The sequence below is a fragment of the Halyomorpha halys genome, unplaced genomic scaffold (assembly GCF_000696795.3).
Source record: "Halyomorpha halys isolate HHAL.00 unplaced genomic scaffold, Hhal_1.1 Scaffold87.1, whole genome shotgun sequence".
Lineage (NCBI taxonomy): Eukaryota > Metazoa > Arthropoda > Insecta > Hemiptera > Pentatomidae > Halyomorpha > Halyomorpha halys.
Window position 1 is genome coordinate 1,334,123 of NW_027115705.1, and position 20,356 is coordinate 1,354,478.

General features: G+C 30.4%; 1 protein-coding gene across 15 annotated transcripts in view; it reads right to left on the reverse strand.

Moving 5' to 3' along the window:
* Ae2 (Anion exchanger 2) overlaps positions 1–20,356 on the reverse strand; it is a 310,706-nt gene that overhangs the window by 35,042 nt on the left and 255,308 nt on the right. For 12 of the 15 annotated variants that reach the window (XM_067052716.1, XM_067052717.1, XM_067052715.1 and 9 more), the window contains 9 exons: positions 9,394–9,550; positions 8,568–8,674; positions 7,801–7,886; positions 6,721–6,881; positions 3,882–3,990; positions 2,641–2,795; positions 2,111–2,232; positions 1,280–1,457; positions 231–439 (listed from right to left, as the gene is read on the reverse strand). In XM_067052716.1, coding sequence (XP_066908817.1) covers positions 231–439; positions 1,280–1,457; positions 2,111–2,232; positions 2,641–2,795; positions 3,882–3,990; positions 6,721–6,881; positions 7,801–7,886; positions 8,568–8,674; positions 9,394–9,550 — 1,284 coding nt within the window. Of the gene's footprint in view, positions 1–230; positions 440–1,279; positions 1,458–2,110; positions 2,233–2,640; positions 2,796–3,881; positions 3,991–6,720; positions 6,882–7,800; positions 7,887–8,567; positions 8,675–9,393; positions 9,551–10,321; positions 10,327–10,485; positions 10,507–20,356 lie in introns of those variants that run through there. The other 3 variants (XM_067052719.1, XM_014414797.1, XM_014414787.2) reach the window with 3 other exon arrangements.

Below are 20,356 nucleotides of genomic sequence, written 5' to 3' on the forward strand. Positions count from 1 at the left end.
ATTTTTAGAAAAAAACTTAAAATAGAATAGCCTACTTTTTAGACAAAGTTTCTATCTAATCTGTTTCATGTCATAATTAACAGAAATTAAGTTGATTAGAATTTGAAATAAAATGATTTACCTTAAATCAGGACTGAATTTAATTTAATTTCTTAATGCACTAACTGTTATAATTTTGAGTTTGAACACCAACAATAGAACATATAATTAAATGTGATGAAAGAAGTTACCTGGAGGCTGGTGTAGGATGTCGTGTTGCGACGAACGTTGAAACTAAACCTCTTATCATTTTCTGAGACGTGCCTATGCCTCAGCAAGAGAGCTCTCATGACGGTAGCTTTGTCCCCTTCAGTGATCAATTCGTCCGTAGCCATGGTCTCCACTACCCTGTACACCACTCCTGGCAGTTCTCTTTCTTCCAGATCAAGCAGTATAACACCTAAAACAAAATTTATAAGTTAATTACTGAACCATTCCCAATTCCAACAGTGTATCTTCTAATGCGCTCTCTTTCCTAGAACCAATTTCTCATAGATAACAATTAATATTGGATTTTTTCAACTTTTTCATTCCTTTTTTTTTAGAACAAGAAACTTGACATTGGAGATTTTTTCTTTTTTCTCTCACTTTATTGACGATGTCTCGGTCCTGATTAGGACAGATATGTGAAATTCAACTGTATAGAATTATATAATGCTTGAAATTTTCAAATTTAATAATTCTGATGAAGTGAATCTTATTATTAATTTTTTTTTTTAAATTTTTCTTTTACTTTTACTTACCTATATAGGAAATATCTATTAAGGAGCATTGTGATCAAGAATAATTTAACATTCAAGTTTTCAACAGAAATTCACATTTTAGGGTACCTTGAGTCAAAATTACTAAGTTTTGCAAAATGGTCTATGTGTATGTAGTATAACAGTCAAGCTCAAAAATGCATAGTTGAATGAAACTAAAATTTCATATGAAATATTAAATTTTTTGGATGTTACGATAAATTGTTTAGTTGCTGGAAATTTATATAATCAATTTTACACATTTTTATCAATTTCTCAAAAAATGTCTCAAATGATTTTGATTAAACTCATCAGACCTAAGGACAATGAAGTGATATTTTATAACTATATTTTATAGTCTGGGATATAATGAATGAATAATTAAAATGAAAATTGTGTGATTCATGCACCACACTAATTTTTTTTTATTTTCATGGCCATGGCAATTATAAAATTGAGACAAATATTATATAATTATTCATTAATAACTTTTAACGTACCTGTCTCAAGGCACCTACGCAGATTGAGGAGGGAATGGAAAGAGAGAGGTGCGACATGAGGGCGGCCCCAACGCTCAGCCCCTTCTTCCACATCTTCTTCATATTTTATCCATCTAGCTGTTTCTTTCCACTCTCTTTCAATTCCATTAGTAAACAACTCATCCAATTGGACAAAGACCTGGAAAATTAAAATGATAAAATAAAAATAGTGAGGAAAAGAGAAAGTTGCTTTCAAGTTTTTACATGAGATCATCTTGAGACCAGATAAATATGTACCTTCATCTCCACGGATTGAGAAGTTTTTCAAAGGTGATTTCAGAATGATTAGTGCAAGTAAAAATAAAATTTGTATTTTTCAATGAATATTATCAGGCTGGAATAGGAAGCAATATAATATAAGACTACCAAGCTAAGGGAATCACAGAAATGGAAAGCTTGATTGATCTAATAGAAATAAATTTAGGTACATTTTCTAATTATATTGTTACCCATAAGTAAAAAAAAAAAATTCAAGAAACTTAATAAATGCACTCAAAACTATAAATTCAAAATCAAGCTAAATAAATCAGAAATCATAAAAATAAAACGTTACATAGTACAGGTCATGTATAAATCATTATCTTTCCATTGATTCATCACCATCTCTTTGTCTGATCTACAACAAATCAGTGAGCTGAGCACCTCTCTAAAATTACCGAAGCATTTTCACACTATAAATCACAAAACTTAATTTCAAGTGCCACTATCATCATTTTCTCATGGATTAATTACAATAAGTTTAATTAATTACTGTATAGAACAATACATGATAAGATAATAGTAATTAATTACCTCATGAGGGCTGTGGTCGAACATTTTTTTTTGCCCGACCAAAGGTGCTGAGTCTTTTCTGGAAGCATCTTTCGGCTTTACACTGAACCTTCTCTTGCCTTTTGAAATATCAAAACGATGACCTTTAAAAAAAAAAAAAAAGTTATAGACTACGACATGAAACAATCAGAAGCTTTATTAATAGAATTACTAACTTAAATATATATGTAATAGAAAATGAACTCAGATAAACACAAACCCCAGAAATGTAATAACTAATCTTCATACTGACACTTACATTACTTAGGATTGCTAGTAAGAAATTTTGAATGAATTAAATTAACTTAAAAGGAAAAATTTTTTAGATGATAATTTAGCTTTTAAAAATAGCTTGTAAAGGAAACCACCTATAGGTAGCTCGTTAATTACATTGTCAAGTTAGAAGATCCCAGGGCCATTTTAGGAAAAAAAAAATACAAAACCTTTAAATGTCTTTTACTCCATACTTAATTGTGAATTAAATTAAGAAAATAAAAAAAAAATCAACTTACTAACAAGCTGGTCTTGATCTAATTCATGTAAACTAGCTGTTTCTTCAAGAACTGCCTCGCTCATCCTACGAGGAAGTGCCTCAGCACCAGACCTCTTCCTCCAGCCTGGATCTTCAAGCAGGCTGGTTTTTCGGTAATGGTGATGATGATGTCGCCTTTTATCAACAAATAAATATTAATATTATATATATCTCTTAAATCATAAATTATTTGGAGAAAAAAAATATACCATACTTCTTCTATTTTAGATACCATAAATTGAGATGAGACTGTGCCAAATTTAGAGGATTTATGTCATTTATATATTTACTAATGATTAAAAAGTTGCATTTAATGGAGAAACATACATAAACATTTGAGCTTTATACTTTGTAGACGACAAAAAGTTTTAATGGTAGCAAATGGTGAGGGTATTTTTATTATGCCACTATACCATCTCACCAAGTAAAGTTAGATTGCGCCACTCCTTTTTCTCATTTATAGTTGCCATGGATTCAGTCAGTTTAATTAGGATAGTTTTAGGTAAATTTTCACTTTTATTTTTAATAAAAATTGATTTATCCTTAATTAGAAAATCTTGTAAATACCTTCAGTAGCTAAAATAACAACAAAAAAAAAGAATAAAAAAAGGTTTCATATACAATGAATTAGCAAATTTCCCTAGAGGATGATTCTGTCACTTCATTTTTAAAATGTTACTTTATCATAACATTTTTAATATAGATAGTTTAAGTTTCTTAAAAGAGGCATTGCAACAACTATTCTAATAAAGTAGTATCAATTAAGTCACAGTTTACATAAAAAAAATAAAGGTAGCACAATTTCACCACATCAAGTAAAGACAATAATGTGACTAAATGACAGGAAAAAAAAGGTATAGTAATGAAACTCCTAAGATATTACTTAGGCAATAGATAGATAAATGAAAAAAGAGCTAATAATTGGAGCCATAAAAAAAAAAAAAATAAATAAATAAAAAAGAGAGAAAATGGAGGTATAAATAGCAGCTCTAATAACATAGGTTCTAAGAGTACTAATTTGCTGAATTCTGAGTTGGCCTCTTCTCGCCACATCTGGCACAATCTCATATAATTTCACACTAGTTGGGGAAGTACTATACAGTGTACTAAATAAATAAGTTTGTTGACTTAGCTGTGATATTAAAATTCTTAGTAAAACATTCTGAGAGAAAAAGTTATTTTAAAGTGAATTTGTGACAATAATTATAAATTAGGAATTACCTTCTTTTCTTTTTATCTTCCCTATCCTCATCCCTTCTAATTCTTCTTTCTTCCTGCTCTTCAGCAGCAGTTTGTTCCGGGCTTTTGCCATCCTCAGTGTCAGGAGAACCTATTAAATCATTAAAAAAAATAAAATAAAGCCTGATATACCAAAGATAAAAAACAAAACAAAACAAGAATGCTAAAACTACTAAAAAATAAAGTACGAGGGTAAGTCAATATTTATCTGCAATTTAGTTATATTTTTGTTTATGTTGGTAACATTATCATTTTGCGTTGATGGTACATGCTTTCTTTATTTGTTGTTATGTCTATGCAAGTTTCAAGCTGTCAGGTTAGTTTGATTATCGCTGCCGTTCTGTTATTCATGGCTGTTCCGCTTTCTATTTGCGCCAAAGAAGAGCAACATTCAGTGACTCGTTTTATGTGGTCGGAAGGCTTATCAGGGGCTGAAATTTATCAAAGACTTTTGATACGGTACAGGAACAGTGTTTTGCCACAACAAAGTGTCTACGAATGGATTGAAAAAGTCAAAAATGGTCGCACAGGTGTTACGCACGATAAAGGAGCCGGCCAACCATTTACAGCCACAAATGAAGAAAACATTGAGCGTTCACGTGAAAGACAGACGATTAACTATTCTTAGACAAGATTATTACTGGTGATGAATTAAGGAATGAATGACATAGAACCATCATTATGAGCTGGAGAGTAAACAGCAGAGTATGGAATGGAAACATCCAAATTTGGCGTGCAAGAAAAAGTTCAAGACTTCAGTTTTCCTCTCTCACATTCTTTCCATACTCACAAGGCCCAGTGCTGGAACATTATGAGGAAAGGGGCATAACAACAAACAGTGTATGTTACAGTGAAATGCTTAATGCCAAGTTGAAGTCTGCAATTCGAAGCAAGCACCGAGAACTGCTGTTAAAAGTTGTTTTGTTGTTGAACGACAATGCTCGCCCGCATACTGCTGAAATGCTCCAGAAACTCAATTTTGAAGTACTGGCTCATCCTTCATATAGTCCTGATCTTGCCCATTCTGACTATCATTTGTTTGGTCCACTCAAAGAGGCATTTCGGGTCATTGATTTACCTCTGACAAAGCAATAAAAGAAGCGGTGCATTTCAGGCTCGCAGCTCAACCCAAAACCTTCTTTTATGAGGGCATCATGAAGCTTGTATAATGATGGACCAAAGCAAGGGGACTATGTCGAAAAATTATGTACTTATGAGTTTCCTATTTCATTACAATCAAATTTTATAACTATATTGTGGATAATATAGTCTTACCCTCGTAGATAAGGTTTGTGCATTGCAGTGCAGACACTTTTAATTAATGAGAGCAAACTCCTATATCACCCTCTACATAGAGCTGATTTTCCGTCCCAATTATATCTGAATTGATGAAATACACATTTAGTAATTCACTGCTATTTTGTACACTCAAGGCTATATTTAGATGCATCTGATCATAATCTATTTGTTTATCGCTTCAGATTATTCATAGAGCCTAAGACTACTTACAATCTGAGAAGTGCTAACTAGCATCTATGTGCTGATACATTATTTAAAATACATATGTGTTTGATTAGGTGTTATGTAAAGTGCAGGCAAGAATTAAAGTTCAATCTGTAAATATCATTTATACATGTCCTTTTTAATCTAAAAGTAATTAACAATATTTACATTTTTGCTTCATTATAGACAATAAGATAAATAAACGTTTACTCATAAGTTATACCTTCAGGGAATAGAGGAGAAAAAAAAACAGAAGTAATAGGAAATTTTTTTGACCTCTTAACCTCTAACTTAGTGATATCTCTGGGTATAGAGGTAGTTAGAGAGGGATAGAGTGTGGATAAAAAACGAGTAAGACTGTAGAACACTCATTCCAGGTTCAGAAATACTACTTCTTTATCCAGTACTGAATTCAAGAACTGGTAGGGCTGTTTTTTGTTTAATTTTTATTTTAATCTATAATTAATAAGCATATTTATATCCAGCGCATCAGTGCACATTTAAGTTGGAAGGAATATTCAAAAGGCTATTTCAATTTAAAACAAAATTTTGTGGGGTAAGGAATCGTTGAATTTTTTGATCTGATAAAAAGTGTCATCTGACACTAGTCCTGACTAACCACTGAACAGGGCTCTGAGATAAAAGAACACAGTTTCATCAAAGAAGCCATTTCTTAGATTTAATAATCATTGTGTTCAGAAAAAAACTACCTTTTTTAAATTTTATTACTTTACGTAATGTGTCTCCATTTCTACTGAAATTATTTTCTAAATTTTCCCTTATTATTGTAAAATGGCCCTTAAAGACCATGGTTTTTTAAAATCATTTATGTGAAAATTAAACACCAGACTGCGAATGGCTTCTTTATCAAAGCTATCAATGTTAACTTTCATTTTATATTTATATTGTTTCTTGGCTGGAGTTTCAAAACAAGGTTTGCCTCTGCGCATCTCCCCCTCTCCTGTCCACAGGTACACTCATCTTAGATGCACTATACCTTAATTTTTTTTGAACCCTTGAATATTTAAGCTATGAGGCATTTAATACATTTAGAGCTAGAAAAAAAGAATTCATGCACTACTATTTTCTAGTAAAATTCAATTCAAAAGTATTTCATTTCAGAATTCTGAATAAAAAATAATATTTCATGAACAATTTGCATTAAATATCAATAGCATTTATACTTACTGGTTTATGTAATGATGAATATCAGACAAATCAATAAAAAAACAAAACAACTATTTATACATGTAGCAAAATAAACATAATTCAAAATAATAATAAAAAAAAAGATACAAAAGCTTTGTATCATGCTAACCTTTTGGCGCCAGTTTACCTATGTCAAATTGTACCCTCCGGTCTGGGGATAGAATAGACCCATCAAAAGCTGAAGCTCTTTCCGAAATTATAGGCTCTGTACTTTCACTTAAAGGTAGTTCTTCAGCTGTTGAACCATCATCGGGACTGGAGATTACCAAGCTATTTATAAAGAAAAAACTTTTATGAGTAAAATTAGAAACTATTTCAAAATACATCTTATTTTTAAGGAATAATTAACTAACCAAGTAGGTAACACAGTTCAAAAATATTGAAAATAACATCATTATCAAATGTACAATGTAAAAATTATAGTATAAAAAGTTGTTTCGTGCATATAGGAAATTATTGACATAATTAAAACGTTCTCAATTGTTAAAGTCTTTTTTATATACAATCAACATAAACAATTTTTTTTTTAACAAGTTAACATAGTAAAGGAAATGACGAAGCTTGGGACAAGATTTAATTCATAATCATCTTGTTTACTTTGACAATTGATATTTAGAGAAAGAAGGGTTCTATTGGTAAGACAAAATACCAGTGATATATACAGCACAGGAAAATAACAAATATTAAGAAAGAACATATACAACATATACAAAGAAATCAGCAAATAAATTTTGTAAGAATTTAGAGCAAAAAAATTTTGACTTTATTAAGTTTATAGATGGAAGAGTAAACTTGAAGGTCAGTAAGAATATAGAAGCTCTTTGACAGACATTAACATGTAGGTGGTGATGAGAATCTCAATGAGCAATCACATTTCTGATTTCAAAATTATACATGGTATGAAATAAGCCCAATAAATAAATTGAATAAAACTCTTACCATTTTGTTTAATTTATAATGGCTGATTTTATGGTAGAATTTATACATTTTGTTAAATGCAAAGTTAACTAATGAATATAAACACTTAAAAAGGTATGGCCCTCTATCAAACTTTTATCTACAGGCCAAAACAATTGCCTACACCTGCTGTAGAGGAATTTAAATTAATTTACGAAATATGGCTCATGCCAAAACATAGCAGTCATAGTTAATTAAAAATAATATAAGAAAGTATAATCAGTAAAAATACCTTCCACCAGCAATTGGGACGCTGACACTAGGTCCTGTATCAGAGTCTGTACCGCCCTGAGAGTTTTTCCTTAACATGGCAGTGCCCTAAATCAAACAAAAATAATGTAAATAATTATTAACATAATTATTTAAATAAACTACATTTTACATGATGTGCAATTACCAAAAATAATTAAAAAACCCTCTATAAAAGAAAAATAACAATAATCACAAATGGAAAAATAAGCAGAAATGGGATAAGATGTAAAAAAAAACAATTTTCTTCTTTATTTTAAATCATCAAAAAGTTGACAATAAGATGGACGTATTTTTTTTATAGCTTGCCTTAAATAGAACAGATACAAATATTTTTATAAATTTCACTGATGTATTTATAAGGAAGATATTTACAACCACTTAAAAATGAAATTAATATATTATACTGTATATATATTTTTTTTTATTGTGTATCACATAAACAGTCAGAACTTGTTAAAAATTTACCGTTCTCAAATTCTATTTCCATATTTCATCATTAGATTTTTGTTATGAATAACATTACATATTCTTGGCATTTTGAACTATTATCTAAACACTAGTTAACAAAACACTGTACTACAATAGTAAATACAAAAAAACTACTTTTACATTTACTTTTTTAGTCATAAATGTTTTGCTTTGAGTTTCAAAATTTTTTTAACATTTTGTAAATATTATAATATATAATTCTGTAGCATTTCAACTGATATAGTAGTTTCCATTTTTATTTTTCAAATTAATACATACCTCAGTATCCCCTTCTGCAGGAGGCCTACAAGAGATTGCTCGTTTTCTCTTTGGGTGTATTGCTTTTAGGGGAGCATGCATGTGAGGATAGGTTTTTTCACGGTGAACTGAAAATAAATGAATATAAAATTAATCAATGAATACATCAGAAATTGAATTGATTCAGACAAATTTCATGTTCATACTTTAGTTTTCTTATGTGATGTTTTCAAGATTGCATTGTAAATCATAAATTTTATGATATTGATTTAGTGTGTTTTCAACTTCCTTTGACATTTGAAACAATGACAATGCATGACTCATTCACAAGGATTTAAACCACTCATACATAAGAACCACTACTAAGAATATCCTTTTATATTGATTAATACGAAACAATTAAATAAATATAACATGACAACTAATGACAGCACTCTGTAATAGCTCATCATTTCATAATCCGCATGAATAATGGTAATATTGAAATATCAATCAGTATCTAAACTTTCTTGGGAAAGCTTCTCTAAAAATTGTAACAGACGTCTGACAACATTCATTAGAAGTAAATGTAGCTGTTAATTTGATTTAAAAGACAAATATTAAACTACACTTACATTGTAGTAACTGATAAATAACAAAAATGAACTGAAAATTCTTCACTTTAAGAAAATGTAAATTTTATTTCAAAGTTAGTAAAATATTCTCCAAAAATAATTTGTTGAATTTAGTCATTGGCATAACACTAAATAAATCAGAGTAAAAATGACTTGTAGTTTCCCTAAGAAATGGACTGACATTTAGGTGAAGAATAGAATTTAAAAAAATAAAGACTAAAACAACTTCTTACAGCTGTAGTCATTTTCAGAAAATCTTCTTGAATGTGGAGAGAGATCCTCATGAGTAACGGTGGCCAAGTCAAATTTCCCTTCCAAGGATGTCTCCGAGAAGACTTTTTCCATCTCCTCATCCAGGGTCGCTTCTTCTTCCCCTCCATCACGCTCCACCTAAAAAACAATTTTTTTTTTTTAAACAATACAAAAAAAAATTCTTAAGAGTACTAAAGATCTTTAAGTAATAAAAAAAAATTTAATTGCTAAATTCAAAACACTCTCAGCAAAGTTAAACGAACTGTTCATGCATATCATGTTATAATTAATTTCAAAACTGCTCATTACTTATAGTAGCTAAATACATGCGAACTAGTAAACTACTTCAGGAATTTAGTCAAACTAAGTAATTTTGATAATTAATTTTTTTAAATAAATTATCATTAGTTTTTATTCTGACTTAAATGCAAACCTGCACATCTGACGGTATATAAATTCATTGATAAGTTTAAAATAAAAGAGAAAAGTAAGACTAATTAAAAATATAGAAATAACCTGATAACATAACCATATCTAGAACTTATATAAAAACAACAGCAGGTATAAGCTTTCTAATTCAGGAATAGTAATTATTGTTCTTTCAGCGAAGTTGTATAGAAGGCTAAGTATATTCACATCTAGTGATAACTAGTGGTAAAAAATCAAAAGTATTGAAAAATAATTATTTCTTGAAACAGGTAGTTACACATCAAATAAAAAAATTCCTCTTTAATTTAATTGCCTTTCTTTCATAAATACCTAAACTATACAATATTGATGATAATAAAAATACAAATATTCTGGATAAGCAAAGAAACGGGTTTCATGTTACTTTCAAGAATATTATGCATTATTTTCAGTTGAATTAAACATTTAACTCAACTAATTATTTTATAAAGATTCACATACTAGGAATTGCAGTTAATAAGGGTAGTTGACTAAGCAGTTTGCTGTGTTTCCCTATATTTGCAAATGCAACTTAATAGTCAAAAACTTGTTTTCAAAGTTTCTAATCATAAGGCAATTTCTATTTAATTATGTAATTAATATTCATATTAAAAAAAAAATATTACATTCATGATAAATTTCACAATATAATCGACTCTCAGAGCTTCTAAAACTAATATATATGTACAATCTTAATTTAAAAAGTTATACATAGTCAAAATAAAATAATAAAACAGTGTATAACCTCCGAATATTTATAAACAAAACATCACAGAAAGTAAACCAACGAAAGACAAAGAGAAAATGCGACTGATTATGTTACAGAAAAATAATGCAAAATGTAAACAATGAAAAAAATATATAAAGTGAAGCAAATATAATATACAATGATTAGGCAACATTTTGATTTTCGATTAAGGGTGAAAGACATCCAAGACTGTCATGAAAACTGGTTGATGAAACCACTTCTTCCTAAGATACCGACAATTTGATATGTTCAAACTTTTCTCGGCATTCAAGACATTTGATACGGGTCTATTTTAAAAGAGCAAATTTCCAAAGTTGTTATTACCTCCCTAACCAGCATGGCACTTTTTTATTTTGTAAACAGAACAGACGAGTAAACAATCAAGCCGGTAATTGAAGAAGAATCCACCTGTAGCTACCGCTGTTACCAGCTTAAGGTTAAGGTTGCAACAATAAATAGAAGTAATTCTCTACTCGATGTACGGGAGTAGATCATTGCGTCGCTTCAAATAAAATAAAGAAAACTAGAGAATTCTTTTTTGTTGTATTTCCCACGGAAATATCGAATTTACGTACTATATCAAGGATCACCAGAGAATTGGGGGCGCATTTTGTATTATTTTCATTCATAATTCCAAGACCACGGTTAAGGAGGTTTAGGGCATATATTACACATCTATATCATTCTTGCCCTAAATTATGCTATAATTATATAATACTAAAATTTTCAAAGTACCAAATCTAAAGGTGAATGCGAAAATCATAAACAATAAATTTCTATTTTTCTGTTGTCATACAAACTCGTATTTATATATTTTCTCGAGGAGGAACTAACAAATATAATTTTTAAATATTAAGAAGATAGTTAGGGCTGCGGTCAGAAAAGGAAAGAAATAGTTTTCTGACTATTTAAATAGGTTTCAATGGGACTATCAGGGCTGTTAAACCTATCGTCTTGAACAGCCCTGCAAAGTGAATAGTTGAAAACTCCTTTTTTGACCGCAACTCTGACTATCTTCTTCATATTTTAAATTATACGGTCAACTATTTATACATATAGAATATAAATTTTTTTCTTGCAAAGAATACAACAGTTTAATAAAAGATAACGAAACCTTGATGCAATCGAGAAACATTGAGCGGTCTCAGCTTTTTCCGTTGGAATAAATGTCTCTTTTTTAAAATTAAAATTCTTAAATATTTAGTATTTATTCATTGTTTATTATTGCTGACAGTGAGAAATTTATTTTATTTTTTTATATAATAAACAAAATGGAAGGTTCTTTAGAGGAAGATTTTTTTTTAAATTCATCATCTATGCCCTGTCAGAGTATTTTAATGCGGGTAAGATCTGCTTGATAATAAAGACCATTTAATTGTGTATTGACAAACCTAGTTTTATCAAAATCTTTATATCCATTTTCGAGAAAATTGGAAAAATGTGAAAAATCGATTCTATCCGGTCAGTGGATTTTATCGAAAAAGTTGCTGCCACATCCCAGGCATATACTCTTGTGACGTAGCGTAGTGGGGCCCCAGGCGGCTTTTATGAATGTAATAAATAATAATAATATATTTTTTAAATCTTAACCATTTCATTCCATGACATTTTTATTTGTAACCTGTACAATACACAATAAATATGATTGTTCTTGTTAAAAAATTCTTTAGAATTACTGTATATTTTAGTATTTTAAATTGAAATACCTAAATAAGGGGGAGGCAAAATGTTCCTCCGCTCGGGCGGCTGACACCCACGCTACGCCACTGATACACCCGCCAGGAATTCTAAATTAGTCATGATCGCAATACTTGCTTACTATATATTTCATATATAGATAAATGAAAGTAATATGTATCATTGTTTTGCTTAAATAGTTGCACGTCTGCAAAATTTTTATTTATTATTTGAACACTAGGTGTTTTGGGATAGTCTTTAGAAGTACCGAAGTAGAGGAAGTAACACCAACCTACGGTACAATCATTGGAATACGACCAATTAATAATAGAAGCAAAATTTTTCATTTTATCAGAGGTGCTATAATTTAAGCAAAGTAGCCATAAATATTATACTATATTTTTACACATACTACAAGACTTACATAACAAAATAAAATTAACTAGTCATTTTACACGGGAGGGCATGTATCAGGGCACTGTATAACTAGTTTGGGGAGGAGATAGCTCTGGAGAAAGGTCAAGGAAACCTGGTACAGTCTGGAACCGGTTGTGATTGCGAATGGTTGTGGGTAGGGATTTTGTGGTGGTCCATTCTGGATGATCGTGGGAGCCACCCTGGAGCCAAGTCTGAGAACTAACATCACTCTGTTAGTAATAACGATTCTGAGTTCTTCCTAAGAAGAAAGTTACAATACAATATAAAACTTTTTTTATTACAATTATTTATTTCCTTAAATTAATTATTATGTTATTTGATTTTATATATTCATCCATTACCCATCCCAACCATTTAGCCTTGCATTTCAGACATTACGATGATAAGAAATTAAAAAAAAAAATTTTTATTGTTTTTAAACCAGATAAATCTCCTAAATTAAAATCGCTTAATCAATAATTAATTTTTTTAGAAGCTCATGTATTTTTTTCATTGTACTTCTCAGACCAATTTAAAAAAAAAGAAGATATTTATTGCATTTACATACAAATACATTAAGTAAATTTGATGAAAAATCAAAATGGAGAGATAAAGGCATGTAGAGAAAGCAATCATTGGTATCACTCTATAATCACATTTCTAAACTAGAAGATCTCGAGGCCATCTTCTTTTTAGGCGCCTGGGAGGATTGTCAGGAATAAAAGAAGCTAGAAAGCTTTGATGGTTAGGAAGTTTATTATGCAGGGACTGATATCTGAATCGACCAATTTTTTAAAATCAATACATACATCATTGTTTACAGATCTTTTATAAAATATTATTAGAATTTCAAGAAGTATAATTGATTGGCTTCGCTTCAACTTATATTTGAAGAAAAATTTAAAATTTCCCGACAATTTTGACCGAATTTTCCTAACCTACCAGAGGTACTCCCTACTGGGGAGTATTTTTTTTTAATTACCTCGATTGTTAAACATTTTTGGAATTCTAACCTCCTTTATTAAATGAGTCACGTTTAAGTGATTTTGAGTATAAAAACCTCTTTGAATGGTTTTTACGACAATTTTCGCAGTTTAAAGTAAATTCCCAAATCTCAAATTTTCCAACTTCCAACTGATGGGGTAGAGAGGAGTGTGGGGAAAGGGAAGTGACAAACCTCCCCCTGTAACGACATCCCTCCCTATCGATACCGTTATCGGAAAATATTCTAAAATATATTAATAATGTATAATAGTATAATATTAATAACATAGTGTAATTAAGTATGATTATAATAATACGTGTCATTAAAATAATACAATACTGAATTTCAGCTATTGCTTTGAATATTTTATATGGAAGGTTTTAAAAACCATCATGATTTTCTGTTTTTCTCAGATTTCAATGTAATTGAAATTATTTGTTAACCATTTTATATATATATATATTTTTTTGTGAGTATAATTCTATTGTTTTATATCACATTTTTAAATTACAACGAAATATAATTTTGAAAGGTGAAGCGTAGTTCGATTATTATTTCTAAATTATACTTTAAAATCTGCGAACTGGTGAAAATTATGCCAACTGTTGGCCCCGGTTCCGCAAGGTTGGCGACCTCAGGTCTAGAACATTCCTCGAAGGTTTTTTATTAAACATAACTACAAACAAATAAATAAATAAAAATGTTAATATGTGGGTATATCTTAAACACTTTTTGGGCGAAATTAAGTGTTGAACAACAATAATAATATTGTTTTTTGGCCAAAAACATTTTCAATAGCATAACTGAGACACATGGTAGTAAAACATGGTATCTGACATTTATTGTGAATTGAATTTTTTGGCTTCATCAGATTTTTTATAGGAATGATTTTATGGGTTTTTGAAAGAATTTTCGGAAAATCTGTATTTTGGAAGGAATAATATTGATATTAAATTATGTTAAATGACTCTAGGTCTAGTTAAAACGTAATCAAGATACACTTTAACATTGTGAAATTTTTAATTTGTTAACTAACCATATTTTACAAGAGAGTGTCTTAATTATGTTTAGTAATTTAAAAAAGAAAAAAAAAGTTTATATTCTAAGTTATTATTTATTTTTACAATTTAAGTTTCTCACATTTTTAGCCCTTAAATACGGAGAGAGAGGTACAGAGAATTGGTATTATAACTTACAACTTTATCTAGATATTAATAATTTAATTTTTTACATATTGGCTTCTAGACTATTGTATGTTTCGAAAATATTTTCAATCGATATTAAGTGGAGTTCTAATCATTAGTATCGATTAAATATCGAAAGTTTAAGTTAATTAATTCGATATTACAAGACTTGTATATAGAAGAATATAACCTCTCAAAGTGAGATTTAACATATAGAAATCCACTACATCTGAGTTAAATTTATTCTTAAACGTCTTACCTCCACAACAGTTAATTGAAGTCATATTTAACTGCAGTTAACACCGGTCAGAAATCTTCGTGTAGACAACCATTTAATTACACGAACCTTTATAGATTTTTAATCACTAACAATAACGGAGTCATTTCGTTGTTCCTCAAAGGAAAAGCAGATATAATGGGAAGAACCAGTCGTGTTTCCTTAAATCATGAATAATTCATGGATTTCGGTAAGTACCTGTTAAATTTTTACGCTAAATCGTCTGGGGTTTAGACGCCCCATGATATAACTAACAACCTGTTGACAAATATTACGTCAATTCTCCCAAGTTATATCACAGTATCGTTAGGGATTGTTAATGGATGGGATGGAGACCGAACCACTTTCGGTGATAGCTTTAGGGCAAATTATATGTTTGAAAATGATTAGGGATTTGAATGGTTACAATGTGGTTGTCTAGGCCTAAATTGATGGTCTCTTTTTATGGAAGATTATAATGGCCCGTTAGCTTGGTGAATACTTATAGTGATTACTTATGACGGATCACTTTTCGTATTTTTAAGTAAGACACACATACTTACAATAATTTTACTTAATAAATGATTATAAACTTATAAAATCCGAAGCTAATACCACAAACTATAAAAAAATAATAATAATTTTAAAAACATCGGACAACGAAAATAATTGCCCTTCATTTTAAGAGATTGGGTGTTATTGTATAGTTATATAAACATATTTGCGGGTCATTAATGAAGTAGTCTATAAATAATGAAACTCGGTATAGTAGTGTATTACGTAATACTGGTATATGATGCGGGAGTTAAATAACATTGATGTTTATTTATTGTAATAATAAACGAAATGTTATTTAACATCCAAATGTTAGATATATACAATATTATGTTATTTTATTTATTTATTTTTCATACAGATAGTCTGATTATGTTCACTTGTCTATTCTTTTGTTGTATATATTTTAATATTTTTTTATTTTTTTATTTTAGTATGTATGAGATCATTCATCAATATTACCTATTGGCCACAACTGTGTGGCAGATTGTAATATCTATCAATAAATAAATCTATCAATCAATCAAGATATATACAATATCTTAACCTTAACAATACACTTTGTAATGGCTAATAGGTTCCTTAAACATTTAATGTCCAATTTATATTAAAGTCCTAGCAAAGATTGACTATGAAACCTTAAGATTGTTACAAACAATATTGTTGAAAGTGGTACATAGCAATATAACACACGAGTGTTATTGCAACAATATAACACATTAAACCTAAAAATAAGATTTAGCGAACCCCGAGAATCTGATGAAACCAAATAGCTTACATAGAGAATCAAATACAAAAATATTAAACACGATTAATTACATTAAGTGAAGATGAATCAAAAAATTTACTAAGGCCGTCAATTCTGACGTTATATTATTTGTAAATGATGATTGAGTATTAAGGAAGACTGATGATGGGCGATTTTAATTGAAGGTGAAAAAACTGCTTCGGTATAATCCTCTATTTCATTGGGCCGTTCCTTTCTAAAACATCCCAAACTTTTAAATTTCTTCAGAGGTAACAGTACTGGTATCTAGCGGGAGGGGGGGCTAGTCTGGTATCTGGGCCAATTGGATCTTTTTTGCCAACCGCAGAAGTTAAGTTAGAGGTAGCCGCTCGAAACTGACCAGAGTGGGCGTGTCGAGTTTATTTCGTTTGAAATTCATGAAATTAATGTTAATATTTTAGAGGTAATAGGAAATTCGAAAAGAGAAATCTAAATTATAATGAGAAAAAAGTTCATTGAGATAAAATTCCTTTTAATTTAATTTATATTGCAAAAAAAGGTTGAATGAATTATTTCACTTTTTGAACATTCTAAGTAAGGTTAGCAATGCTGTATTCTGTCCTAAACAGAAATTCCAAACTAAAACCAGAAACAACTGTTATACTTAAAACAATCCTCAGGCCACTGCTGATGTACGGCTGTGAAGTCTGGGGAGCGGTATCCTTCACGAAAAAGAAAAAAACTACAATCATTTCAAAATAAAGGAGCAGTTGATGCTCCTTGGTTCATAAGAAATAGCCAATTGCATCGCGAATTACAAATGGAGTCAATAGAGGATTATATCAAAAAACGGTTCATGAAGCTCCACTCCCAGTTGCCGACAGTTAAAGGAACAGTGACCTGGGAAACCCAACCTCAACCCGAAGACTGAAGCCCAGACTGCTGCAGGACATTCTTTTATAAATTTTTAATAAATATAAAATTAATTCATAGTCACACTATCTCTATTTACTTATCATTATTATTCATTTTATTTATTCATTATTATTATTATTATTTTTTTCCTCTCTTTTCATCACTCTTTCCTTTTTCAAATTAACTTGTTTCTTTTTACTATTAGAAGACAATTGTTTTTTTTTTTTTTAAGTGTACCAATATCATTATTTTTTGTTATTAATTTTACTTTCCTCTTTTATTAAGAAGCATTATTCTTATTTATTTATTTTATTATTATTTTTTTTCTTTTAATAAGAACATTTTATATAGTTAGGGGTGTCATTTGTATGATTATACCTCCTCATAATCGACTGTTAAAAAATATATATGATATAAGTTATATCAACCATGTAAGGCCCACCAGGCCGATGTGGTATAAAAATAAACATTCTAAGTAAAATTCGTACACTAAATTCTCACATACACAATAGTGATCAGAGAAGAGAAGATGGGATTATTGGGAGAACTGTTATAAAGTCACTGCTATACTGTGCTACAAACAGCTTCCAACATTGGCCGGATATGCCCAACTTCGTGCCGCCGATACCTAGCCCTGAATTTGTGATTTGATCAGGATTACGCTCAACCGCTAGAGTTTTTTTCTCAGCTAAGGGTAACCACTTTATAGAGACTGAGTGTTACCCAAGAGGATTTAGTGGTCCCAATCTGCTGCAACAGAATAAATATCTTCCACAGCCGGACATGTGCACGGGTCCGAGAGTAAGGAACACAGTGCCTTACTCACCGATCTACCTCACTTCCTCTGTTCAATAAAAGATTGATAACAAAAAATGTAGTCTTGCACACTTTTGAGTTATTTATTTTAAACACCATTCTAAGATATAAATTCGAAATAAAGATTAGGAAAAAAAACAGTTTTTTTGGTACAAAAGCTCAATGTATCCGGGTATTCAGAATAAGGATAAAGTGTTTACTTACTGAAGGCAAGCTTGGTAAGGATGATGAGAAACTTTTCTGAATAAGGTATGTATTAAACATATTATATCTAGTTTAACTATGTAGGAACTATTAAAACAACGATTTGAACTAAAAAAAAAAAAATGCTGTGGCCCATATATACGTACAATAGAAGATGAATAGGAGAAGGTCGTGAAATTTTTACAGAAACCACAAACTAGTCATACAATTTTAAGACCTTGTTAACAGTATTCGCGGTAAGGCAGATATCTGACCATTAAAAAAAATATATATTATGACATAAAACTCTACCGTAATGGAGGTTAGTTATTGCTTACAATTTGTTGGATCAGCTGTCAAGAACTAAAGAGGTATTAGAAAAGTGAAAAAATATGTTCTATTCAAATCTGTCTACAATTATAAATAAAAATAGAAAATTAATTTTTTCCATTAAAAAAATTCGTTTACAAGTCCTGGAAGAGGACAGTTCAAAGGTCGACTTATGCAAACAGATAATAGAATTTAGAGGAAAACAACCCGAGGGGAATTTATTTATGAGCCATAAAAAAAAAAATCATACACAACATGTAATAGATTGCGTTAATTACATGCAATATTGCAACAATTTTTTCATTTTTTTTTCTTTTCCATTGATATATTTTGATTAATGAAATATAAAGAGAAAGTAGCTGTCTTTATTTAGTTTTTAAGATCTTATATAAAATTAAGGGTCGTGAATTTGTTGTCGTTCTGCATATAAAGAAGAACTAACTCGTTCAAGTTCCTTTTGTTCTTGCAGGTGAAAATTATTAAGTCTAATAATTTCATGAAGAAGGAAAAAATCTCTGCGAAGCAAACGGAGTTGATAAACTTACATGAAATAGAATGCCTGACGTTTTTGAGAAAGGCAATGATTCAGTAATAAAGGAACCGGGTTTATTTCTGTAGTCAAAGCTATCTTCTACAGCGTTGTTGTTCATTTGAATTCAGTGTCTTAATATATCTCTTCTCGAGTAGAAACTTGGAGGAAGATAAACTGCCAGGAAAAGTGAAGCCAAAAAAGACTGACTTTTCGATGAACTCCAAGTGCATAGTAGAGGAGTAGAAACCAAATCGGCTGCCATCTGTTTCAATTCTGGTTACAATTGTGGACATTCCTATTAACCTCGACTTAGCAAGTACGTCAACTCTCTCAGGCCGTCATCGTTCCGGAATTGGGACTGCTGGAGCATTGCCCCGTCATGTACAGCGTAACAAGTTCTTTTAAGTAAGTAACCTAATTCTAAAGTAATTCCGCTGCTTTCCTTTAATAAAGATATATCTGACAAAAAAAATTTCATACATTACATCGTAGAGTGGGATTACTTTGAGACAGGCCTACTAACTTTGGTACAGTCCGTATCAAATTAGGATGATTGCAGCAGAGTAACCCCAGTTTACAGTACTGTCTTTGGAATTCGTCTAGTTCAAAATAAAATCAAGATTCTTTTTTAATAAGATATGCCACAGTTAAGCAGCGATTGTAATATTTCTAAATGAATTGTTTGACTTAATAAAGATTACTATATGTTATTCTGATCCATTAAAAGCTAACGTCTTACTCTTAGCGTCTCTCGATGGCGTTTAATAGCCCACGGGGTTGACTTAGCGGAACTTGAGCAAAGTGCGAATTTCAGGAAATTCGCCTCCTTAGGCATCAAGTATCAATATACATATAATCAATACATCATAGTGCAATTATTGGAAATGTATATTGAATATTTATTTCACTACAGCTGGTTCCTATAGGACTCGCTATCCCCTTCACGACCGATAGGCTAGTTCCTTACGGGGTGAAGTTTCCTTCCCACAGGGACTTACAGCTAGTCACAGAAGGACTCATCCTAACTATCTAACCGACTGAACACCCATTGTCAAGGCCTTCTGACTATCACACATATTCAATTGGAGTCAGAACTAACTAATTACACACAACCACTTGGACACAACAGGTTTATAGGTATCATTTTCGTTTATATTTGCATAAAGTATATA